General features: G+C 34.6%; 2 protein-coding genes across 2 annotated transcripts; both read left to right on the top strand.

The window, feature by feature from the left end:
* The first annotated feature begins 14,719 nt into the window (after nucleotides 1–14,719).
* Nucleotides 14,720–17,849, top strand: LOC131604967 (uncharacterized). The gene is made up of 6 exons (XM_058877376.1): nucleotides 14,720–14,855; nucleotides 14,942–15,053; nucleotides 15,873–16,242; nucleotides 16,816–17,329; nucleotides 17,419–17,465; nucleotides 17,552–17,849. The coding sequence occupies exons 1-6, from the start codon at nucleotides 14,813–14,815 to the stop codon at nucleotides 17,591–17,593; spliced, it is 1,128 nt and encodes a 375-aa protein (XP_058733359.1). The 5' UTR covers nucleotides 14,720–14,812; the 3' UTR covers nucleotides 17,594–17,849.
* A 5,323-nt stretch (nucleotides 17,850–23,172) lies between these two features.
* Nucleotides 23,173–25,479, top strand: LOC131622119 (uncharacterized). The gene has a single exon (XM_058893189.1). It carries the CDS (start codon nucleotides 23,173–23,175, stop codon nucleotides 25,477–25,479), a length of 2,307 nt encoding a protein of 768 aa, XP_058749172.1.
* The last annotated feature ends 628 nt before the right edge of the window (nucleotides 25,480–26,107 follow it).

Below are 26,107 nucleotides of genomic sequence, written 5' to 3' on the forward strand. Positions count from 1 at the left end.
TGCAACCGTAGAAACTGGAGTAGTGACCTCAGATGTTACTGTTTCTTGACTGTTAGGTGGCGGCGGCTGATTCTGTGCGGCCATTAAAGAGTCAACCAGAGTAGTGAGACTTTCCAACTTTTCCTGAAGAGTGGTCACTGTACCACGGAGCTCAATATTCTCTTGTTCAGAGTGTTCCATTACTCTTCTTCTGTTTGAACGAGTATTGTATCTGTGATCTGATTGCGAGCGCGGTCGAGAAACTTTGAGACGCGACAGCTTGACGATCTATTGGAGAAAGATCCAAAAGATGAGACTCTATACAACAGACTCGATATGCAGAATGATGCATGCAAAAAGAAATTTATGATTTTTCCAAATATTTTAAAGATTATTCTCTTGCAAACATTTGAACACAAACAAATCTTTTATTCATTCATTTTTTTTATTACAATAATTGGAAATGTTACAACATTGGAGCGTAGCTCCTTACAAAAGCAAATAAAAAGCTAAACAATCCTAAGCATCTTCATCAGACGAAGAACCAAATGCATTGTGCAGTTTGAGCTTCATGATTTCTTTCCCATAGTAAGCTTTCAATTCAGCCTTTTCGGTCTTTAGCTTGTCAACAATATTCTTCCAATTGTCAGGAGTTGGAGCGTTGCTTGTTGAACCTTCAGGTTTTTTCTTGCTTCCTTTGATGTACCTCTTGATTGCAGCGTCTTTCTGACGAATCTTCTCATCTTTACTCATGAGCCATCCATCTTGACAGTAGAGAGTTTCTTCGTGATCTTTCACTTGTTTCTTTAACCTTCTGTTTTCCATATCGGTCCTACGAAACTTGTGCTCCCAAGCGTTTTTCTCTAACCTCATCTTGGCTAAAGTGTCTTGGTATTCCTTCATAGTGGGAATGGGAATATTGGGTAGTTGAGGTACCACAAGAGACATGGGTTTTTCATAATCATAAGGCATTTGAAACTCCTTTGCTCTTTTCTTTACCCAGCAGGTGTAGGCGTCCGTAGCGATGCAATTCTTTTCCTCACCTTTTTCTTTCCATCGGACGTCGTACCAAGCTCTCATCATTCTTGTCTTCAACCTTTGAGGATCTTCCTTTTCTTGATAGAAGTAGCTTTCTACTGCGAGACCAACAGGTTTAACTGAATTTGCATACCCGAGTTGTCGTCGGGCTAAGATCGGATTGTAGTTAATTCCTCCTTGTGTACCAATGAGAGGTACGATGGCGAATTCTCCGCAACTATCAATGGTTTCTGTACCACAGCGAGCCAAGGTATACCAACGGATATCATTATTAGTAAGAGACATAAGTCTTCGAGGCCAACGCAAACCTTCTCGGTTTTCTGTGAAAATAGGAGACTCAGGTAAGTGTGAAACAATCCATTTGAACAATAGAGGTGCACAACATACAATGATTCCACCGCCTTGGCGATTCCTATGATGGACAGAGAAATACATGTCACCAAGTAAAGTCGGAACAGGATTTCCAATCAGAAATATCTTTATGGCATTGATATCAACAAAGTTGTCGACATTGGGAAACAGAACCAACCCATAGATGAGCAAGGCTAGTACAGCTTCAAAAGCTATCATGCTACCAGTTTCGATGAAATCAAAGGCCTTCTTTACCAGGAAGTGTGAAGTTAAACCCGGGAGGTTTCCTTTGGTAGTCCAATTACTCTCTACTTCAGACTTTTTCAAATGGGTACTTGCTGCAATGACGTGTGACTTAGGAATGGCTTCCAAACCATTGAAAGGTATTTTGTCAGACACAGGGATACCCAAAAGATTGGCATATTCTTCCAAAGTCGGTACCAACTGGTAGTCTGGAAAGGTGAAACCAGAGTTTTGAGAAGTCCTTCATCAACATGAGTGTTCAGGATAGGCAAAAGTTTTCCATAACTTTTCCTAAAATTGGAAGGATTTTGTACAGAAGATGCTAACTCTATCAGTTTTCCCACATCAGGCGCTTTGAAACCGTATTTCTTGGTATGCCTTTTTACTTCTTCCATGACTAAATCCTAAAATGTTTGCAAAGAAAATTTCTCTAAATCTTTGGAAAAATCATGTTTTTATGGAAAAAAAAATGGGTTTTTTTTTAATGTATGAATGCGTGGATGCATGAATGCCACATATTCAAACATGGTAAAACAAACATGGTAATGGTAACGCAAACATGGTACACAAACATGGTAATTCAAACATAGTACACACAGGTTCAAAGGTCCAGCGTCACGAGCATGAGGTCAGAGAACCAAATAGGGATAGATCTAGTTAATCACCTGTACAACATGTTCTACTGATACGTCAGAGTCTACATTTTTCTTTCGGATATTACCGGCTTTCACAACTAAACTGATGAGCCAGAAATATTCTCAAGAAAAACTCGTCTGAGTGTGGTTCTCCGCATGACAACTATCCAAGTCTTCACCTGGATCGTTTCTGCACCACGTCCTAATAAGGCCAGGATGGGTTGGGGTTCTACGGTCTCTCAGCTTCTACAGTTCAATGCGGCAATAATGTCTTCGCTACGAAAGCATGCTAAACATATATTACCAACAAGGAACCTCCACTGAGCGGAAGGATTCTCAAGTGCGCCTGCACATGACTATACCCTCCACCTAATTTCTTATGTGTACTTAATCCGGGTTAGGATTTGTCCATAATGTATCACTTGTAACAGAACCACACAAGTAACAGAACCAAAGAATCACACATATAACAAAAATTAAAATAAAAACAATAATTAGAAATAACCCTTCCTTTGGAAACAATAAAAAGATGGTCCCCAGTGAAGTCGCCATTTTTCTGTCGCGGGCGAAAAACCGTTTTGTTCCTCTTTTTTGTGGGATGAGACACCTGATGCCTTCTTTGGGCTCGAGTGCTCAAAAAAATGATTTTTCTTTTGTACCGACCAAACTTTTTATTATTTCCAAAGGAGGAAAAGGAAAAAAGTTGCAATAACCTAAAAGTGGGGGGAGATCTTGGGTAAGAGGGTTGGTTATACGAAGGGAAGGTATTAGCACCCAATGTATCTGTAGTACTCTACAGGGTTCTTTATTGTTTTTCATCCTATGTTACGGTGGAGGTTCTGTTGTGAAATAGGTGGGACCTAAGGTGTTTGTTTGATTATGCTCGCAAAGATCATCGCGATCCTCTGCATACATATCCCTTAGAGGGAATCAGAGCATCTGTAGCTCGGGGTCTACGGGTGCTAAGGTTTGAATGGTTTTTTTGTTTTGTTTTGCTCGCCAAGGATCGACCTTGTGCCTACGTATTCTCAAAGGGATGTTGAGAAAGTCAGAGCAATCGTAGTTCCCACTTATGCTAGTGGAAGCAAAGGAAAATAGACAAATGTCGTCTAAATGCTAGATGTATCTAATCTATATCATCACATACATCTGTTTGATTTTGTTTAAAAATCTTTTCATTATAAGCCCGGGGCCATGCCACTTAGGGTGCTTAGAATGATAAAGATGTTTTTGTTTGTTTAACCAGCCTTGTGGCAAAAGTTTCAATGAAGTCAGCCTTGTGACAAAAACTTTGATTAATCAGCCAGCCTTGTGGCAAAAGTTTCAATGAAGTCAGCCTTGTGACAAAAACTTTGATTAATCATCCAGTACGGTGGTAAAACAGTTTGATTGATTAGCCAGCCTTGTGGCAAAAAGAAGTTTGATTGATTGATTGATTGATTGTTTGTGATGATATAGAAGAGATACTCCTAGCATAGAGATGAAAAATGTCTAATCTCCTAGGGTATTTGATTTGGATATTGGGGATGCTTATAAGAAGCCCGTGGGTCCTTGTACGAAGCCCAAGAGGAGGCTATCCGAGGGTCCTTGCATTGTAAGCCCAAGAGGAGGCTATGGGAGGGACAATCCAGGGTCCTTGCATTGTAAGCCCAAGAGGAGGCTATGGGAGGGTCACTCGTTTGTACAAAGCCCAAGGGGAGGCATGGTATAGTTGGTCTGAGCTCTTAGAGCGATTTCACCGGGAAACCATACTCTATGTCCTAACCTAAACTAGTGGAGATTCTTTGCATGAAGCCCAATAGGAGGCTATGGGGAACCTAGTGTTGTACTAAGTTGAACAAGCACACATATCACACATATGAACAAGTACAAACAAATATGCACAAGTATATGAACAAATATGAACAGTTATACATATATGACAAAGTGTGTGTATATAATGGAGTTTATGAAGGAAATATACCTGTAAGCATGATCCATTTGTATACATGGGGCTCGGAACTCACACTCGGGGAGAGGTCCGCTTGAATTTATTCAAAGCTATGTAAACACGTATTTACAAAGGCTTGGGACTTATACCTACATGGAGGCCCATGGTATATTTTTGGGAAGATTTAAAGAAAACCTTCATTTTTGGTTTGTTATTCAAAGTTAAAAACCAAACTGATCGAGATATGTACAAAAATGTGTACAATGAAATACCTAATTTCATGTACGGGAATGGGACTTATACCTATGTGGAGGCCCATGATATTTTTACAAAACATGGTTGATTGTTTATTTACAGACGCGAGGTTTCGTCGTTCTGAAAACTGTTTGAAAAAAAGTTTTAATTTGAAGAAATTTATTTGTTTAAAAATTGTACAAAAAGAAAAGAAATGGGACTTACACTCTCTAATATTCGAGAGGCCCCTGTTTTATTTTCATAAAACAGGGTGGATGGTTTAGAAAAAAAGATGTGAGATTTATTGTTTTGATAAACAGTTTGAAAAGTATTGTTTTGAAAAAAGTTTTCTGTACAAAGAAAAACTGTAAAAGGAAGGAAAAAAAGAGTGGGTCTTATACTCTCTAATATTCGAGAGGCCCCACTTCGTTTTGAAAATCAATTGATCAATTAAAAAGATTTAATCAAAAGTTTTCTTTGAGAATCAAAAAGAAATGGTTTATCGTTTTTGAAAAGAATCGCGATCGCTTGTTTTAAAACGATTTGAATTTTGAAAGAAGTCAATTTAATCAAGATAAACAAAAGATTATCCTCAATTAACACTTAAATGATTAGGGTTTGCCTCAAAAAATATTTACAAGTGATTAACTTTGAAAATCAAATGAAAAATAATATTTAAAAGTATTAAAATTTCTTAAAACAAGTCATTTTAAAACTATTAAAAAATGTATCAAATAAATATTTTTTGATGATTTTTTTTTGATATTCTTAAAATATGTGTATTAAATAAGAAGTGTTTAAAAAATGAAGAAAAAATAAGTTGATTTGATTGGTTAAATTAATTGGTGAAGTTTGTAAAAAATTGAAAGAAAAATAGTGCTAAAAAAGAAGGTTTGGTCCCTTGGAGTGTTGAACTCGTGACCTTGAGGTTATTATCCAAAAACTTAGCCAACTGGACCACGCGCGTGGTCTGTTAATACTTGCAACGAATTAAAATATATTTTGAGATGATTTCCAAATTTCAGTTTCAAAAATATGGCGCCAAGAACACAACCCTAATTTGAATTTGAAAATTCTGAAAACTGGATTGTTTTGATCAAGTGAATAGCCTATCTTGCTCGATTTTGGACGAGGAACATGATGGTACCATTTAATTCCATTTATTTTCACTCTAAGATCATTAATTTTCTGATGAACACGAAGAACCCTAATTCCCTAATTCAATCTGAAATCGTGTTTGTGCAAGATAATTGGCAATTGATTGAGGGTTAATGATCTATGCATGTGCAGAAACAAGATAGTATGGCAGTTTTTCATTTATGATGCATGTATGATAGAGTTTGAAGTTCAAGAGAGCTTACCTTAAAAATGTCAAAACTGGAAATCGAATTCTGCAAATGAGGGATTCCAGATGTTGTTTCTTGATCTGAACACCTTCAGTGGACCTTATGGAACATGTTTGAAGTCTTGGAATGAACTGAGAACCTCTTGGTCAGTTTGTGGCACCCGATCTGCAGAGCTATGGTGTGAGAATCGAATCTGATGATTTTGATGTTACAGATCATATGTGAGTGCTTGGATAGTTCATATGTGATGTATATGAGGTGTTGGAAGTGTTAGTTTGGACAAAAATGTTCTTGAATGGATTTTGGCATGATAAGGCTTAGGTTATGCAATTATGGAAGTGAGGTAGTGATTCTGAGATTTGAGGTGTTTTTGGGTGCATGAGTGATTCAAACACATCCCATATGATGTTTATGGTTTGCTAGAATCATCACTTTGGCCATAGCTTCAAGGATTTGGAGGTTGGGATTTCTACCTCACTTTGAAACATGAAACTTGCAATTCAAGAAAGAAAGAGAAAACCTATGCTTTGTGAGGTTTTGGTGTGATTTTGAATGAGGTAATGACCTCTATTTATAGGCCATGGATTCTGAATACAAGCCTTGCAAGTTGCTTCAAAGTTTGATGATTTGGCTTAAGGGATAGAAAGGAATCTTTCACATTTAATGCAATGGTTAAAAGTAACTAAACCATGGTTATTTTGGCCAAGCTTCTTATCTCTTTCCTATCTGATCTTAAACCAGAAAATATCATTCAATCATTGCTTTAGTGTGTCATTACTTGCATTATTTGGCAAATTGGTTCATAACTTTGCAAAAATGGCTTGAAATTTCAAGTGAAATGGTCACTAATGTCAAAATTCAAAACCATAGCTACACTCCATATTTTTTCATGCTCTTGGACATTTTGGAAAGCTCATGTTACACACTTCAAAACCCTAGTTGAAAGTTTCTTCAAAACCTTTAAGGAAATGGGTGAAAAAGATCCATGAACTTTGAAGAAAATGAAGTTTTAAGTGAAGTTTTCAAAAAGTACCAACTTTGAAGCACCATATCTCTTAAATGGTTGATCTTATGGAAAAAATTTATATGTGTCAAAGTTGTTTATTGGATCAAAATCTACAACTTTCATGTTGGAAGTTTTTTTTCAGTTTGTAGGTGAAATTTTGAGAAATTCCCTTTCAAAGTTTGGAAAAAACCATGAAAAACACTTAGAAATTTTTCTAAGTATGAAAAGTCAAACTTTTGACTTTTTGATTCTTGATTGATTTTCTTGATTTTTCTTGATCAAATGACTTCATATATCATATATTGATGATTCAAAACTTCAAAAGTCATGGTTGACCAAAATTCCCCAAAAGTCAATGGTGATCTTGTACAGTTGACTTTTTCAGACGAATCGCGCTTCTGGAGATTTCAAATGAAACAGGCTATCCTCACCAAGTGAATGGTATGAATGGATCATATTGAAGCATTAGAGGATATTGAGCCATGGTTTGAGTTGTGGTGCCATGTCCTGATTAAAAAGGCAGTTGTTCAGTGAATTAGGTCAAAAAACCCTAATTGTCGACCTGATGAAATAGATGACTGTAGGTCTTGAATTGAGATGTAATTTCCATTGTATATTGTCATAGGGATTATTTGAGGATGATTGAAACCTTTGATTGACTTCCTGGGGATTTTTAGGGTTTCCCAAATGTGATCCCTGATTTCAGTCCCTGATAGTTCAAAACCCTGATCTGAGGATTTGTCTGATCAATCTTTGTATAGAAGATGTTATAAGCCAATGGATTAGGTCAAAATGATGCACTTGAGGTCTTGAGGTCATGTCCCAAGTCATTAGGTCAAATTCTGAGCAAAAGTCAAGAGCATGCTGTCTTCAGTCAAAACCCTAATTCAGTCGATTCAAAGCTGTTGAGTTTGTTGAAATGAATCTCTGAGGACCAAATGTTGATTGTTGATGAAGATGATTCATTTGAAATGAAGGGAGAACAAAACCTTAATTGATTGTTACTTGTACTGATGAGTGATTTCCTGATTAAATCCTGCTGAGCCACAAGTAACAAACACAAGCTATGCAATTTGTTAGAGATGCAAATGATGCATATGTAAATGATATGAGGTGGTATCTTAGGTCAAAAATTGGGGTATGACATGTGTGTTGTGATTGTATTGTTGAATGTTGAAATTGATTGATGTCTGTGAATAAGGTTATAAAAGTCCAATAAATGGTTATGGGAAATTAACCTAGGGTTTATAATTAATATTATTGAGGAATTAGTTGTAGAAAATTGATAGATGTTGGTGGAGTATAACTATAATATTGCTATGTTTCTGTGATGGTCGAAATTGAATTGTACTGGAATCGAAGGAAGAAAATTGAGTTTTAATTTTGTTGGAAGATGCTGTCAACGCAGGTAAGCGCCAAGGTTTGGACGCGGCACGAACTGAAGGTTTCTGTGGTGTTCGGGGCGCAAAGAGAGATTCGCGGCGCGTGCTATACGAGTTTTAGAAATATGTTTTGATTTCTGGCTGTCGATGTTTTATGTTGGTTGTTGGGATCAAGCCTTAGTAGGATTAACTTGAGAAGAATTATAATTATTATTAGTGAAGAAATTGGTTTAAATTAATTATAATATTATACCGTTGGAATTGATTAATTTAATTAGTTGAAATTATAGTGATGATTCTTAGAGATGCGATATGTAGTTAATGAATTAAGTTGTATAAAGATGTAATTGATGTGAAGAAGAAATAGCAGTAGTAATAACAATGATATATGTAGCAGGCTGAATTAGTAGCATAATTGGAATTAATAATAGAATTAACGAATAGTAGAATTGGAATTAGAATGATAAGAATTGTTGGTAGTATATTAATTAATAAATTGAAGAATTAGTACCTAGATGTTTAGGGGCTGTTTTGTAATGATTAAGTTGATGCAATTGATGCATGCTTAAGTTGTTGTTTTCGTTGCTGTTGTTCTGGTTGTTGTTGTTGTTGATACGTTGATTAAGTTGCAGGTCTTATGACCAAGGTTGATTAAGTTGTTTACGGTTGTTGCATTGTTGTGTTGTGACGTTGTAGTTGTTGCTATTGTTGCATGCATACATTTGCATATTACGTTGGCCTGGATTGGCAAAATGTTTAAGTTGGCCTTGACGGCACCTGTTTAAGTTGGCCTTGATGGCACCTGTTTAAGTTGAAATGCCTCGATAACCTGGCATATGTTTAAGTTGGGAGTTCTGCTCCAATGGTACCACATGCATTTGCACAGTTGAGTCGCATTTGAAGTTGTTGTTGTTGTTGTTATTACGTTGTTGTTGTTGTTATTGTTATAAGTTGTTGTTATTATACTTGTTGCTGATAATTGTTATTATACTTGTTGTTGATAAATAATTATTATAACCGTTGTTGCTATTTATTATTATTAATAAAAGTTGTTTTATTTTTTTAAAAGAGTAAACAAGTTTTATCGGTTCATCCGAGTTATGTGCTATGTATCTATGATATATGTGATTAAGCTGTTTGTTATTTTACGTTGAATGTGACATCCCAATTGTATGTTGCATTTTAGCACTCTGATTTTTAATATAAATGTCGGGTAGAAAATGGGGTGTTACATTAGATCAATTATTCAACTTCACTTCGCATAATATTTTTATTAAACTAAAAGTTGTTTTATTTTTTAAAAGAGTAAACAGGTTTTATCGGTTCATCCGAGTTATGTGCTATGTATCTAAGATATATGTGATTAAGTTGTTTGTTGTTTTACGTTGAATGTGACATCCCAATTGTATGTTGAATTTCCGCACTCTGATTTTATTAAATATTCGTTGGGTAGATTTGGGGTGTTACAAAGATCACCGTGTGATCTTCGTCCTAGGTCAACTGCCTGTGAACCTCATAAGGTGGAGGACCAATTCTTTTGGAATAGTTAAATATCTCAGTGAAATATTCGATCCCTTCTCCCCTCAGGGAAGGAGATAAATATCTATAAGGTTTTCCCCGGGTCTGGGCTTTGAGAATCAATGAGCGATTATCCTAGCTCATCTATCTAAAATATGGAGTGAGAGGGCTCGTTTTCCCTATATAATTATGGGAAACATGGTTTTCCTCGTTGATTGACTCCTTCCGAATTTTTGCAAGGACATGTTACTACTCATGTGTTCATTAAGCACCTGGATCAAAAAGTCACTTCGGGTGGCCCAAGCCCAATCTGGGCGGCTTATGGTGTATCCCGGACGACTTATGGCGCTATTGTGATACTCGCCCAACGTTGCTTTGGGCGATCCATAACGCTTATTTTAGGCCTAATAACATTATCCAGTATATTACCCAAATCTTTAAGGTGACAACTGACTCGTCAAAGCACCGTTTATAGTTAGGTTCTCATATGTTCACTTGTCATATACATTTAGATTGTCAAATTTTTTTCACGTTAGAGAATCTAAACATTTAGACTCATATCTAAATATAAGTGAAGTTATTTTCATGGAATTTATTTAACCATTCTTAGGTACTAACTAAGTAAGTTCAGGTAGAGAATTATAAAAAAATTCAATAAAAATTAAGTGAGTTGAGTTTGAGGTTTTTAATAGAATATTCATTGAGAAGTTTGTTTGTACCTACATTATGTACTTATTTTTTCAGGAGAAAGAACTTGGGTTTGAAAAGACTAAGCAACTAACGAATTGAAGAAAGAACTCGAGTTTGAAAAGACTAAACAAGTAATGAACTCGAGGTTTTTAATAGAATATTCATTGATAATTTTATGTCTTTAATTAAATTATCAATAATTTCAAAATTAATTCATACTTATTTATGTTGATAAATGTGGTTTGCTTGATATTTTCATCTTTGGTGCAAAATATATCAAAATTTGGTAAAAAATAATAGAGAAATTTAAATTGAAATATTTATAAAGAGTAAAAATATTTACCTGTAAATAATATATAAGTTTTATCATTAAAATAAAAGGAATTATAAGCAATATGCATAATTAAAAGGAATTGTTTTACTTGAATAGAGTTAGAGTTTTATTGATTGCTCTGTTATACTCCCAATTCTTTGAAAACCTAATATCCGTAGGAATCGTTTTGAAATTTGAAAATAAATACTTTAGTTTTCAAATAAAAGTCATTATTGTTTAAAATAAAATAGGCATTGTATTGAAAGTGGCCCTTAAGATTAAACATTATTATCTTATTCATGTGCTAATTTTGTGTGTAATAAAGAACCATATAAAAAAGGACATGTGAGTTGGAGAAAAAAATAAAATTTTAACAAATGCAAATGTAAAATTTTAAATATAAATGAAAAATATGAAATAATTTACTTAATTGTAAATTTAACAATAATTATATAGAAAACAATGATCCACAAAAAAATGTTTAAGATAGGTTAAGAACACAATAGCAAAATTGGGTCAGGTAATTTAATAATTGACGGTCCAACTACAATTAAAAGAAAATGATATAGATCACTATGGTTTAATTATAAATGAAAAATGATCATATAAATTCAATTATATTAAATAATCATATAAAAAAATACTATAAGATGGAGATAATAAAAATGAAATATTAACATTTAAAAATAAAAATTATCTCTCAATTAATAGTAATTGTTGATTAAAATAAAATAGCTACTATGTTGATAATGACCCGTGAAATAAAAAAATAATTTGATGCGATATAAAATACATTTTAAAACAAATGTAAAATAAACAATAATCATGGAAATTTAATTGTATTAAATAATGATAAAAAATCGTGAGATGGAGAAAAAATAAAAATAAAGATATTATCTCTCAAATAAAGACAATGATTGATTAAAATAAAATAGACATTATGTTGATAGTGACCCGTGAGATAATAAATAAATAAATAGAGAAAAAAATTAAAATGAAAGTAAGAAAGTGAAAAAAAATGTGAGAGAAATTTGAAATTTTAATTAAGATAGAGAAAATATGTAATGATCGATTAAAAAAAATTAAATATTGAGTTGATAGTGGCCCGTGAAATAATTAAATATTTTTGGGAATAATAATTAAATGATCGATTATTAATATTTTTTGCATAATTAAAAGGAATTGTTTTACTTGAATAGAGTTAGAGTTTTATTGATTGCTCTGTTATACTCCCAATTCTTTGAAAACCTAATATCCGTAGGAATCGTTTTGAAATTTGAAAATAAATACTTTAGTTTTCAAATAAAAGTCATTATTGTTTAAAATAAAATAGGCATTGTATTGAAAGTGGCCCTTAAGATTAAACATTATTATCTTATTCATGTGCTAATTTTGTGTGTAATAAAGAACCATATAAAAAAGGACATGTGAGTTGGAGAAAAAAATAAAATTTTAACAAATGCAAATGTAAAATTTTAAATATAAATGAAAAATATGAAATAATTTACTTAATTGTAAATTTAACAATAATTATATAGAAAACAATGATCCACAAAAAAATGTTTAAGATAGGTTAAGAACACAATAGCAAAATTGGGTCAGGTAATTTAATAATTGACGGTCCAACAACAATTAAAAGAAAATGATATAGATCACTATGGTTTAATTATAAATGAAAAATGATCATATAAATTCAATTATATTAAATAATCATATAAAAAAATACTATAAGATGGAGATAATAAAAATGAAATATTAACATTTAAAAATAAAAATTATCTCTCAATTAATAGTAATTGTTGATTAAAATAAAATAGCTACTATGTTGATAATGACCCGTGAAATAAAAAAATAATTTGATGCGATATAAAATACATTTTAAAACAAATGTAAAATAAACAATAATCATGGAAATTTAATTGTATTAAATAATGATAAAAAATCGTGAGATGGAGAAAAAATAAAAATAAAGATATTATCTCTCAAATAAAGACAATGATTGATTAAAATAAAATAGACATTATGTTGATAGTGACCCGTGAGATAATAAATAAATAAATAGAGAAAAAAATTAAAATGAAAGTAAGAAAGTGAAAAAAAATGTGAGAGAAATTTGAAATTTTAATTAAGATAGAGAAAATATGTAATGATCGATTAAAAAAATTAAATATTGAGCTGATAGTGGCCCGTGAAATAATTAAATATTTTTGGGAATAATAATTAAATGATCGATTATTAATATTTTTTGCGATAATAGATAAATGTTGAAAAATTAAAATGAAAGTATAGAAAAATGAAATGCGAAAGAAATTTGAAATTTTTAGTAAGATTAAAATTTAAAAATAGATTATTAATATTTTTTGTGATAATAAATAAATTAAGAAAAATTAAAATGAAAGTAAGAAAATGTGGGAAAATGAAATGTAAAAGAAATTTAAATATGACTTCCATCATCCATGGCTTACATGTGATGTCATCATTCATGCAATAAAGTTGTAGGGAAAATGTTATTTAATTCAGACCAATGAAAAGCTAACACTTGGGGCATCCATTCAATAAAGTTGAAAGAGTGAATACTTAATTTGTTAGTTACAAAAATGACCTTTTATTAGTGCAAATAAATTTTGGTGAAAGGGTAATTTAGGCAATTTGGTCAATCTATTATTAATGAATATATAAATAAATGTTGAAAAATTAAAATGAAAGTATAGAAAAATGAAATGCGAAAGAAATTTGAAATTTTTAGTAAGATTAAAATTTAAAAATAGATTATTAATATTTTTTGTGATAATAAATAAATTAAGAAAAATTAAAATGAAAGTAAGAAAATGTGGGAAAATGAAATGTAAAAGAAATTTAAATATGACTTCCATCATCCATGGCTTACATGTGATGTCATCATTCATGCAATAAAGTTGTAGGGAAAATGTTATTTAATTCAGACCAATGAAAAGCTAACACTTGGGGCATCCATTCAATAAAGTTGAAAGAGTGAATACTTAATTTGTTAGTTACAAAAATGACCTTTTATTAGTGCGAATAAATTTTGGTGAAAGGGTAATTTAGGCAATTTGGTCAATCTATTATTAATGAATATGAATATATATTATATTATATTATTGAGTTGATAGTGGCCCGTGAAATAATTAAATATTTTTGGGAATAATAATTAAATGATCGATTATTAATATTTTTTGCGATAATAGATAAATGTTGAAAAATTAAAATGAAAGTATAGAAAAATGAAATGCGAAAGAAATTTGAAATTTTTAGTAAGATTAAAATTTAAAAATAGATTATTAATATTTTTTGTGATAATAAATAAATTAAGAAAAATTAAAATGAAAGTAAGAAAATGTGGGAAAATGAAATGTAAAAGAAATTTAAATATGACTTCCATCATCCATGGCTTACATGTGATGTCATCATTCATGCAATAAAGTTGTAGGGAGTGAATACTTAATTTGTTAATTACAAAAATGACCTTTTATTAGTGCAAATAAATTTTGGTGAAAGGGTAATTTAGGCAATTTGGTCAATCTATTATTAATGAATATATATATTATTAATGAATATATATTATTAATGAATATATATATAGTAGAGTAGATAGTAGATAGTAGATAGTAGAGTAGATAATGTGAAAGTAAAAAAAAAGTTATTATACACAAAAACTGTGTAAAAGTAAAACTGCAAAAAAGAAAAATGAATTTTGTTATCATTACACACAAAAAAGAAAGAAAGAATGATAACATTATAACAAAAAGTAAGCAACACCAACGGATTAATGTCCTCTCAAGGTTCAATCATAAGAGGCAACGGGTTTGATAACCGTTATTATCAAGAAACGAACCGTAAAGCAGTTTTGGGCCAAAACTCAACGGAACAAAAACAGCTCCTTCATTTTGAAATTCAAAAACTCGAATATAGAAAACCAAGTGGGTCCCTTTCATCCACGTAAGCACGCTCGCTTAGTCGGTGGTATCAAATTTTGAGTTTCACCCTTTCCCGCTCAAAGCCCTTGACACGTGTAAAAGTCACACTTACCCTTTATAAATTCAAACTCGTTTTCATGCTTTTCATCACTATCTTCTTCTCACTCAAAAACCATCGTTAGTTTCTCTAATTCACAAGAGCCAAAAAAACTATGGAAGAAGTTATCAACGAACAGTCATCAGTTGAAGTTACTGGTAATCTCTCTCTCTTTTTTTCTCAATCGATTGATTCTATTATCACACAGTGAAGAAAAATTCAACCGTTATTTTTTTTTGTTCAGGGAACTCTGCATCGAGATCTAAACTTCTGAGATATCCGCTGCGTTCGTCTAATAAAGCGAAGGAAATGAAGCCAGATTCATCTAATAGCACCAATCCTTCTGAATCGAAGAGGTATTTTCTCAATTTTTGTTGAATTCACGCTGTTATTTTTTTCAGAATGAAGAGTAAAACTGTTTTTAATTCAGATTCTTTGAGTTTGTAGTGAAAAAGTAGAGGAACTTGAGTTATAATCATCGTTCGATTTCGATTTTACAAACTTGATTTTGATTTTACATGGACTAGAGAAACTTTCTGTGTTATGATTGCTAATTTCTCTGTGTATTTGGTTTATATGTATATTAAATGTTAATCAGTAAATCTAAAAATGAAAGAGCAATACCCTAATTACATGTTTGGTTTCACTCTTGGAGCACGATGAACTGATTTTGTATGTGTATAATTGATTTTGATTTGTTTGACTGTTCTCTAGAATTGATTCTGATTTGCATAAATAATTCTAATTGAAATAGTATTTGTACCTTATGAGAATTTGAGGAAGCACTTTCCCTTCATTTTACTTTTAACCAAAATCAATTTTACATAATTAATTTTTTTCACCACAAAACTAGGCAAAAGCTAATTTGAAATCTAATAAGTCATTGTTTGGGAATACATTATTCAATTCGAATTGTATAATAAATCATTATTAAGGAATACAGTACAAGATGTTTTCGGATAAATACTAGCAGACAGTAGCACTATTTGCTTAGCGAAATTTAAACAATATATGCTGATTTTGCTATTTGTGATTTACAGCGTTGCTTTAAAGAAATGAAATAAAAATCAATTGAATGTAACTTTTTTTTTAAATGATGAAATGTTTTCTTAAGTTGTGTGAGTGAGTTGAAATAGAGTACTTATTGAAAACAAGAATCTCATTTACATTTTCAGAGGAAGAAACACTCCCAGCGTAAGCAAAAGTGTGGGAGTTCTTGATTTCTCTAGCAAGGGAAAATCTTCAAGTGCTAAACCGCCAAGAAGGCTCTCCAATCCTGTCAAGGCATCTCCCACTCCAAGTCCAAAGGCAGTTGGCAACATAACCCCAATCTCAGAGACAAGATCAAGGAGGTCTGGGAATAGCCAAGGACCTCAAACCAGAGTCCAAACACCTGTTTCTGACATTTTTAGATCAACTGCTCGGAAGTTTAGTCTGTTGTCTTCTGCTTCATATTGGCTGAACCAAATTAAGCTGTCTGAAAGTGCGGCCAAGCACAGCATTTCTCTTGGTTTCTTCAAATTAGCCTTGGAGGCAGGATGTGAGGTAAAACACAACCATCAATTCATTAATGTTTGTTTTAATTTTGTCTACTTTTTTAACATTAACATGGATCTATTAGTATTTAGCTAGTTTTTAAAGTGAATGTGATTGATGTAACTTCGGTTGCAATTGTGCCATGATCTTTAATATTATTACAATGAATTACAATTATATAATTCATTGTAAGAAGACTAGGATCCTGAGAGTGTGCTCCTCTCAAGGTCTTAGTTCAAATTTTGTTAGGTGTTAATAATCCGGGTGTTGGGTAAGTCCATATAGAACTTTGCTATGTTTTAAATGGGCCCCACTAGTGGATGCGGGATTGGTCCCCTTTGATTAATCGGTTCAGGTCTCAAGGTCGGATACCGAGTTTTCAAAAATAAATACTAAGGCAACCACAACCATGGTTGCAACCGCAGTAGGAGAGACATTAGAAACTATGATGTTGCTACTGCAGTGGCTTACCATGTGTTTTAAACTATGCTAGTCAGTTATTTATTTATATCTGTGACCCTTATTTGTTTTTGCCATTAATCAGAATCTTTATTTCTGTTTTATGATTTCCTTGTGAAATAGCCCTTCCAGAAATTACAAGATGAGCTGAAGTCTTATTTGCGCCGACACACGCTTGATGAACATGGAGAACTAGTGAAGGAACTGGTAGAAAGCTATAACATTGCAGAAACAGTAGAACAATCTCAAGTTTCTGAAACCATAGAACAACCTCAAGTTTCTGAAAGTATTTCACAGATGCCAGAAGAGGGAACTCGATCTACTGATGATGAAGTGCAGAAGTCCTCTTCTTCTACCATGGGTACTGGTAAACTAACCCCAAAATGCTTAAACACCAATTCTCCTCAAATTACCACGCCTCCTGTTACCATCACAGAGCCAACCAAGAAGGAAACCAACCAAAAGAAAAATCTTGGATCCAAGTTGAGAGAAAATCTCAAAATGAACTCTGCAAATTCAAAACCTGCTTCTGATAGCAGGAATCTTAGGTCAGTTAAAAAGTCAGAGAAGCCTAGTAAGCTTGAAACCAGTAAGAGTGGAGTCAAGAAACGTGGAAAAAAAACTGATGCTAAAGAAGGTGAGGCAGTTTTTCTTTTATGACACATCAAGAGATTTTTTATAAAGTATGTCTAATACCTTGTGTGGTTACTGTTTGCTCTGATACAGTTTCTGTTAGTCCTCCTACTACACGTGCTGGAGAAAAAGAAAACATGGTAAGTGGTTTTCTATGATAATGAATTGTAATTTCTACCAAGTATTCTCATTGAATTATGTCTGATATTTGGGTCTTTCCTCGTAGGATGTTCGTTCCACGGATGATGATTTGATCGAAGCTGTGTAAACAATGCTTTTGGGTCTGCAGTTCTGAAATTTGTCATTCTCAAACTTTGTTTGGTCGAGTATAATGTTCTGTGTGTGGAGTTTGCTTGATCTTTATAGGAGTGAAGAAGAAAAATTGATTACTTGTGTAATACTTCTGCAATGCGTTAAAGAAACCAAGCTGTATTGAATGCAATGGATTGGTTATGTCTATAATACTCTATAGTTGATTTTATTATATTTGTGAAGACTACAATATGAGATAATTTGGTTGTGAATTTATTCTCTTCTCATGTATATTTCTGATAGTTTATTTGAATGTTATAATTTCTTTAATCTATTCGACCATATTTATTTATCTAAGAATGTTCAGTTAGTTGAGCATTATCAGAGTTCTGAGAGTAGCAGTGTTTTAACTTTCAAGATCTCTCGTCAAGTGCCAAAATCTTTGACTACATGGAATATTTCACTTAATTTTATTTCTAGAATATTTCACTCAACTCCTTTACTTAACTCCTAAGGTTAAGAGTAGCAATTGGAATTTTTTATTTATTTTTCCCTTTCACCAGTTTTGTTTCCCTAACACTACTTCCCTCATTTCCCCCAATTCCGTTTTCCCAATTTTTGCTAATTTTGTCTCTTCGTTTTAGTTCCTGTTTTCAGCTCTGTAGTCATGTTTACAATTTCGTAATTTGGAGCTGGAAAATTTATTATTGAAAACATCTCTGAAGCTTAGGATATTTGGAAAGCAGTTTTACAACTTATAAGCAAAGTGGATCCTACATTATACAACTCAAAAAGACAAATTATCACTAGTTATGTAATCATACAACTTCAATGGTATAACATGAACCATAATTATCATGAGATGATAAGATAATTCAACTTCAATTGTCATAACTATGATATCAATATTAGTAATTTCAAAATTACTTAAGTTATCAAGTCCAAGATATCAACAATGCATCCAAAATACTGATTTAATAAGCTTTAGAATACACAAGCTGTATTTTTAATCATTTTGTATGTTAGACTTTTGAGAAAGTAACTCTTATGGATGTTGGTCTTAAGTTCATAAGTATTTTTCTGCAACATTTAAAATTTAAAACAGAGCTTAATCCCTAAATTCTTATTTTTACAAAGAAAAAAAAAAACTTAATTGTCTTTTCATAATCCAACTATTTTATTCAATTTTCAAACAAATCAAAATGCAACCCATGTTCATCAATCTTTTACTTTTTAAATTATTATTTTCCTTTTCTCTCTCTCCAATATTTTTACTTTCATTTTAATTTTCTCCCTCTCAATTTTCTTTTATCTTTTTTTATTTTTTAAACATAAATAAATTAATAAATTGAATTAACATAATTATTAAAAATATTATTTTCAAACGTCAAAATTATTCATAATTATTAAAAAAATATTTTCAAATGTCAATATTTCTATTTTCTCACTGAACTATTAGCAAAATACATATTTTATTTTAATTAGCAATTGTTTTTATTTGAGATACAAAATTCTTATTTTCAAATATCAAAATTTTTGTTTTTCTCACGGGGTACTATCAATAAAATATCTACATGTTTATTTAAATTAATCTATATCATAATAAATAAATTTGTAACGGGACACGATTAGTTAAATTCACGCAATTTTTTTTATAAATATTGCTTTGAATATGCATTTGAGTATAAAACCACCATACAAAATTACTCTAACCTATACAAATGCATGAATATCATTATTCTTTATACAATTATATTTATCATTTAATATTACAAGTATCTAAATAAATTATATATATAATATCAAATAAATGTACCCGTGTGGCAGTGCGAGTGATTTACTAGTTAATTCTTAAGATAACATATTTTTTATCTAGTTATCCGCTGTCGCACACGGGTCAAAAAGGAGTTATTAAGGTGTAGTAAAACGGAAGCGGCACCCGAATTGTATCGCAAAGACAATAAGGGGGTTTGGTTTTTGATTAAGATTATGATTAAAAAAATTGATTACAGATAAGATTAACGAACTAATATACTAATCCGGGTTCTGACCTATCGCTAGTTATTATAACTCCAATTCTCTCAACAAATTCGATCCCTATTCGATTACAATATCCATTAAACAGGTGTAATTTATCTTATGCGGCTTCTATTTACCTAATTAAACAAACAATTAAAGATTGGGTGAATTACCATAGAAGCTATCAGATTTTTTTTTGAACAAAAGAAAATTAACTCATATCATTAGCAAGCAAATGTTCAATACAAGGAAGAAAAAGAAAAACTATTTGATTAAAATTACAGATCAAAGTTTTTCCTAGTGCTGTGCTAGGGTTTGTTTGTTTCTTCTCTTTGTGAGAAGCGTGTTTTACTCTTTTCCTGGCTTTTGGTCCAACTGTTTGCTATTCCTAGTCTGAAGGTTCAACTTGTCATGGCAGGCACATCGGCTGTTGGGGGAATGGAGGATTTGTCGATCCATGATGATGGTGAGGGGGAGGGTTTTTGTTTTGATGTAGAAAGTGAGGGGAGTGAGGCGGTGAATCTGCAGTTTTGCTTAGTCGGGAGGTTTCTGAGTGATAGACCTATTCATGTGAAATCCATGAAAACTAGAATGGCGGATATCTGGAGGCCGGTCCAACAGGTTATGATCAAAGAAGCTGTTGAGGGACGTTTTCTCTTCCAATTCAGTCACCGATTAGATATGGAGGCGGCGCTAAAAGGAGGCCCGTGGACTTTTGATAATCAACCGTTGATTATTGAAAAAGTCCGGGTAGGAGTGCAGATTGAAAATATACCTCTTTATCATGTGGATTTTTGGGTCCAAGTGCATAATTTACCAGCAGGATTAATGGTAGAAAAAGTTGGGAAGACAATGGCAAACTTTATTGATACTTTTGTTGAGTATGATAAGAACAATAACACTAGTTTCTGGAGACAATACATGCGGTTGAGGGTTAAGATTGATGTGCGGTTACCTTTGAAAAAGAATACTCGTGTGAAAAACAAAGGAGGGGAGTGGTGTACTGTCAGTTTTAAGTATGAAAAATTGAGTATTTTCTGTTTTGTATGTGGCATTCTAGGGCACACTGAGCAAAGATGTGCTGTCCGTTTTGCAATGGAGGAAGATTCGAGAGCTCGGGGTTGGTCGGCGGAAATTAGGGCTGATAACAGAAGGTTTGTTGGTGGGTCCTCGCGGTGGCTTAAGGAAGAGGGCGTGGAGGCTGTACATCTTGTAGGGGCACAAGGTTGTGATCTGGCGCGTGAGATACAATCGCCTGAAGGAGAGAGTGGAAATGTTGCGAGTGGTCCGGGGGTCCCACCCTCATGCAACGTTTTGCCATCAGCAATTAATGTGAATCCGTGCCAATCATTGCTCATTAATGCTGTCAGGAAGGAAATTATGGTGCATTCAAACCACAATCATTGCTCACCTGAACATGTCCCCGACAATTCCTTGACACCCTCCCAATCAAAGCTTTCGGTCCTGACCCCACATGTTTTGTGGTCCCCCATGTTACAACCTCACACAAATCTTATCTCTTCAGCCAATAATAATTCCCATGAAGTCATGCTTGTCCAACCTGGCCCACACAACTTCACTTTTAGCACCTTGGACCGTTTGTCCACTAGCCCTTTTAATTCAAAAATGCCTTTTACCAATAATACTGAACCCGCGAGAACACTACTTTTGCCTACTAGTGCAGTGGCTAATAGCACTTCCCATCCATATATGATTTATCCAAACACGGTCCCACACCAAACATGCAGCAAGAGACAAACTTGCTTTTTTCCTCTCTCAACCCAAAACCTGTTAAGTTTAAAACCAAGTTATCCCAAACCAGAAGCCAAATTACCAAGCCATGAAAAACCAGTAGCCTCAGCAATCTCATGTCCAAAACCATTATCCCTCCCAACTTTCCTTTCAACCCATGCACGGATAGTAGCCTTCCCCCTAAGACCCAGGGTGCGCCCTCTGATGGTGTGCCAACAGAAAAGAAGAGGAGAAGAGAGATGAATGGTGGTGAGGTGGAAGACTTGAACAAGGAGGTCCAGCATTTTTTATCGGCAAGTCCTGACAGTCAGGACTGTCGGGACTAATGAAGATACTTAGCTGGAACTTCCGGGGTGTGAGCAACCCGAGAGCAGTTCCGAACTTACGTACTTTGGCTCATCGTCACAGACCGGATATTATTTTTCTCTCTGAAACTTTAGCTGACTCTCGTAAATTGGAACGCATTCGTGTTTCGTTAAAATATGAATCGTGTTTAGCGGTGGATGTGGTGGGAAGGAGCGGCGGAATTGCGGTTTTGTGGAATAACAGTATGAAGTGTAGTGTTTTAAATTTCAGCAAAAACTTTATTAATTTATTGGTGAAAGATGATGTGAGGGGAGAATGGAGGCTTACATGCTATTATGGGTTTCCGGAACGTAGTAAACGAAGGATGGCGTGGAGTATGATTAGGGAGTTACATGGGATGTCGCAGCTGCCGTGGTGCATTATGGGTGACTTTAACGACTTGTTGTCTCAAAATGATAAGCAAGGTTTACATCCTCACCCTAGTAGGATGTGCACAGGTTTTCAAGAGGTTGTAGGAGATTGTGACCTTACTGATATCCCGTTGGAGGGACATCCTTTCACATGGACAAAAATTCGCGGTGCGCCGCATATGATTGAGGAACGGTTAGACAGGGCCCTTGCCGTTTCGTCGTGGCTGCAATTATTTCCTTCCGCAAAGCTTCAAAATCTTATTGCTACGCACTCGGATCACAGTCCCATCTTACTCAATTGTGATCCGTGGCAAAGGTGTCGTAATCGTAGAACTTTCAGGTTCGAAAATTGGTGGTTAAAGGAAGAAGGTGTTAAGGAGGTGGTGCGTGATAGTTGGGGTGCTGAGAACCAACATATTGTTGTTATGAAACTTACTGAGTGTGCTGGTGAGCTTGAACGATGGAATAGGCAGCGGTTGAGACATAACAGGGAGGAGAAAGACCGTTTGGAAGGTATATTGGACCGTTTTCGAGGAGATAAAGATCTGGTGGCTGCTGGGTATTATATGGAGGCTCATAATGATTACAACAATATACTTATCCGGGAAAATACATACTGGCGACAGAGGGCGAAGACACATTGGCCGCGGGAGGGGGATCTTAATACAAAATTCTTCCACCGGTCCGCAACAGTACGCCGTAATTTTCAGCGTATAAAAAATCTTACAGAAGATGAGGGAGAAGAGGTCCGGGATCAGGATGGTTTATGTGGTATTGCGAAGCGGTATTTTGAGTCGTTATTTGTTGCTACAGTAGGTGTGTATGAGCCGGTCTTGGATTTGATTCCTACGGTTATTTCTGCTAGTGATAATGACTTCCTGCTAGCTCCTATAATGAAGGAGGAGGTTTATCACGCTGTTATGCAAATGCACCCTGATAAGTCTCCGGGGCCAGATGGGTTTAACCCGGCTTTTATCAAAATTTCTGGGATACTTGTGGAGATGATATTTTTCGCGAAGCTAAGTTGTGGTTGACTAGAGGTTTCTTTCCAGAGAAGCTTAATGAAACTAATATTTGCCTTATCCCTAAATGCTGTAACCCGAAGAGCATGAAGGATTTGCGGCCAATCTCATTGTGCAATGTGGTCTATAAAGTTGTTTCTAAACTTCTTGCTAATCGATTGAAGAAGTGTTTATCTAAGTGTATTGGGGAGGAACAATCTGCCTTTGTGGAGGGGAGATCCATCCTTGATAATGCCATGATTGCGTTTGAAGTTGTTCATGCACTTAAGCATCGGACTACGGGGAATAATGCTCAACTGGCCCTAAAGATTGATATCAGTAAAGCTTATGACTGTGTCGACTGGGGTTTTCTACGCGGTATGTTATATCGTTTGGGTTTTGCGGAGAATTGGGTTCGTTGGATGATGATGTGTGTCACGTCAGTGAATTATTCGGTGCTTGTGAATGCAGACAATGTTGGTCCTATTCAGCCAGGAAGAGGGTTAAGGCAAGGGGATCCCCTTTCCCCTTACCTTTTTATTCTTATCACGGAAGGTTTATCGGCACTTATTAGAGGAGTTGTCGCTCGTGGGGATATCCATGGGGTTCAGATTTGCAGAGGAGCACCTAGTGTGTCTCATCTGCTTTTTACTGACGATTGTTTTCTGTTTTGCAGGGCTAATATCACTGAAGTTCATAATATCATGGAGATCCTAAATTTGTATGTTGCTGCTTCCGGGCAGGATATAAATCTCTTTAAATTTGAGGTTTTCTTCAGCAGGAATATCAGTTTATCTGCTCAGGAGGATCTGGCCAACATTATGGGGGTTCGTCATGTTCTTGGCACGTGCACCTATCTGGGGCTGCCGTCTCTTATAGGCCGTAGTAAGAAGGCTGCGTTTGGTTATGTGAAGGATCAAATTTGGAAGAAGATTAATTCGTGGAGGGGGAGACCGATCTCTAAAGCTGGAAAAGAAGTTATGATAAAATCGGTTCTTCAAGCCATCCCGTCTTACATCATGAGTCTTTTTATTCTTCCTGAAGGAATGGTGAGTGACATTGAGAAAATGCTAAATTCTTTTTGGTGGGGTGGTGGTAGTAATCAAAATGGTATCCGTTGGATGAAGTGGGGGAATTTGACGGGATCAAAGGAGGAAGGAGGTATAGGCTTTCGGGACCTTAGAACTTTTAATCTTGCTATGGTGGCAAAGAGAGGGTGGCATCTCTTGTCTAATCCGCATTCTCTAGTCTCAAGAATTTATAAAGCTCGGTATTTTCCTCATTCGGCTTTCTTGGATGCTCCTATCGGGTCTAATCCTAGTTTTGTGTGGAGGAGCATTTGGCAAGCTAGGGATCTATTAACTCTTGGTTGTAGGTGGAGTATTGGTGATGGGAGGAACATTCCAGTTATGGGGGCACCGTGGATCCGGGGGAGGAACGAAGGAATGGTGGGAGGACCCCAGCAACAAAATGTGTATAATATGGCGGTATCAGATCTCATGTTACCAACTGGTAAATATTGGAATGGTCAGCTTATCTTGAATGCGTTTGATGGTGGGACTGCGGAGGATATCCTCCGAACTCCGTTAGTGGAGGATGTTGTGGAAGACAAATGGATTTGGAAAGCGGAGAAAGATGGTTGTTACAGTGTGCGGTCGGAATATAGATTATGGATAAAGGAGTATGGTGCCCGAGGTTTCAATCGTGTTGAAGGTGCCTGGACTAATTTGTGGAACATTAAGGCACCTCCTAGAGTTAAGCATCTCATTTGGAGAATTTGTAGAGATTGTCTCCCCACTAGAAGAAGGTTAATTCAGTATCACGTTCCTTGTCCGGCCACATGTCCCTTTTGTCATTATCAAGTGGAGGACTCGTGGCATGTCTTCTTCGGATGTTCGGTTACTAATCAGTGTTGGCATACGACAGGTTTGTCTAATATTATTGCTCCCCGTATTATTAATTATCATGATGATGTCTTTTCTTTGATTATGGATATCTGTAGACGGGAGGATAGTATGCTGGCGGGGAGATTTGCGGTTATGATTGATATTTTATGGCGTAACCGCAATAATATGATTTGGAATAATGAGAGTGAGGATTGTTCTAAGCTTGGTTTGCATGCTTTTTGTAGTTGGCAAGAGTGGTTTGTAGCGCAGGAAAATACTTCCCGGGAACATGAGCATTCACACTCGTTGAGTTGGAGCCCGCCTATGGAGGGTAACCTAAAATGCAATGTTGACGCAGGCTTTAATACTAGACGGGGAACTACGAATAGGGGCTGGTGTTTCCGTAATAATATGGGGGTTTTATCTATGGTGGGGCTGCTTGGGATTTTGGTTCCTACCCTATTTTGGAAGCGGAAGCTTTGGCCCTCAAAGAAGCTATTCTTAGTGCTATTGACTTGCATCTGGTGAATGTCATCTTCGAGAGTGACTCTCAAGTTACGACTCAAGCCATTCGGTCGGATTTTAATGGTTTTTCCGAATTTAGTTCTATTATTTCAGCTATTCGCAGTTTGTTGTTACATTTTCCCAACTTTGAGGTCAAGTTTGTTAAACGCCAAGCGAATTCGGAAGCTATCAGATTAAATCAACACGATTAAACTTAGAAACATGCATCTATCAGATTAAATCAACATATTCTACGAAACTTGAATTAAGCATGGAAAGAAACACATAATAATATTGAAAGGAATTGAAATCGAATTTATAACCTCAAGGTTTAATGGAAACCAATATCAGTAGATCAACTTTTGAAAAATTAGCTCTCCATAGGAATTGTAGTGTCTAATGTTATTTTGTGTAAACTCTGAATGAATAAAATAGGTTGCGATTTTAGTTTAAGTATTACAAGGGAATTTGGACCCTTATAGAAATCGACCTGAAAACATAAAAATCGACCCAAATCAAATTATTTTTTAAATTCTGGAATTAAAACGAATTATTCAACCCTTTTGCACTCTGAATTTGTTTTTGACTTCAACATGAAACTTGTAGCTTATTCTTTTTAACTTTTCAACACATCTTAGAACGCGTAAAACGA

The sequence above is a fragment of the Vicia villosa genome, linkage group LG1, assembly GCF_029867415.1.
Source record: "Vicia villosa cultivar HV-30 ecotype Madison, WI linkage group LG1, Vvil1.0, whole genome shotgun sequence".
Taxonomy (NCBI): Eukaryota; Viridiplantae; Streptophyta; class Magnoliopsida; order Fabales; family Fabaceae; genus Vicia; species Vicia villosa.

Excerpts from the sequence above, each read along its gene's own strand:
- LOC131604967 (XM_058877376.1), top strand. The coding sequence starts at position 14,813 with ATGGAAGAAGTTATCAACGAACAGTCATCAGTTGAAGTTACTG. Across the intron at positions 15,054-15,872 it reads AATCCTTCTGAATCGAAGAG|AGGAAGAAACACTCCCAGCG; the intron begins GTATTTTCTCAA and ends TTACATTTTCAG. Across the intron at positions 17,466-17,551 it reads CTGGAGAAAAAGAAAACATG|GATGTTCGTTCCACGGATGA; the intron begins GTAAGTGGTTTT and ends CTTTCCTCGTAG.
- LOC131622119 (XM_058893189.1), top strand. The coding sequence starts at position 23,173 with ATGAAGGATTTGCGGCCAATCTCATTGTGCAATGTGGTCTATAAAGTT.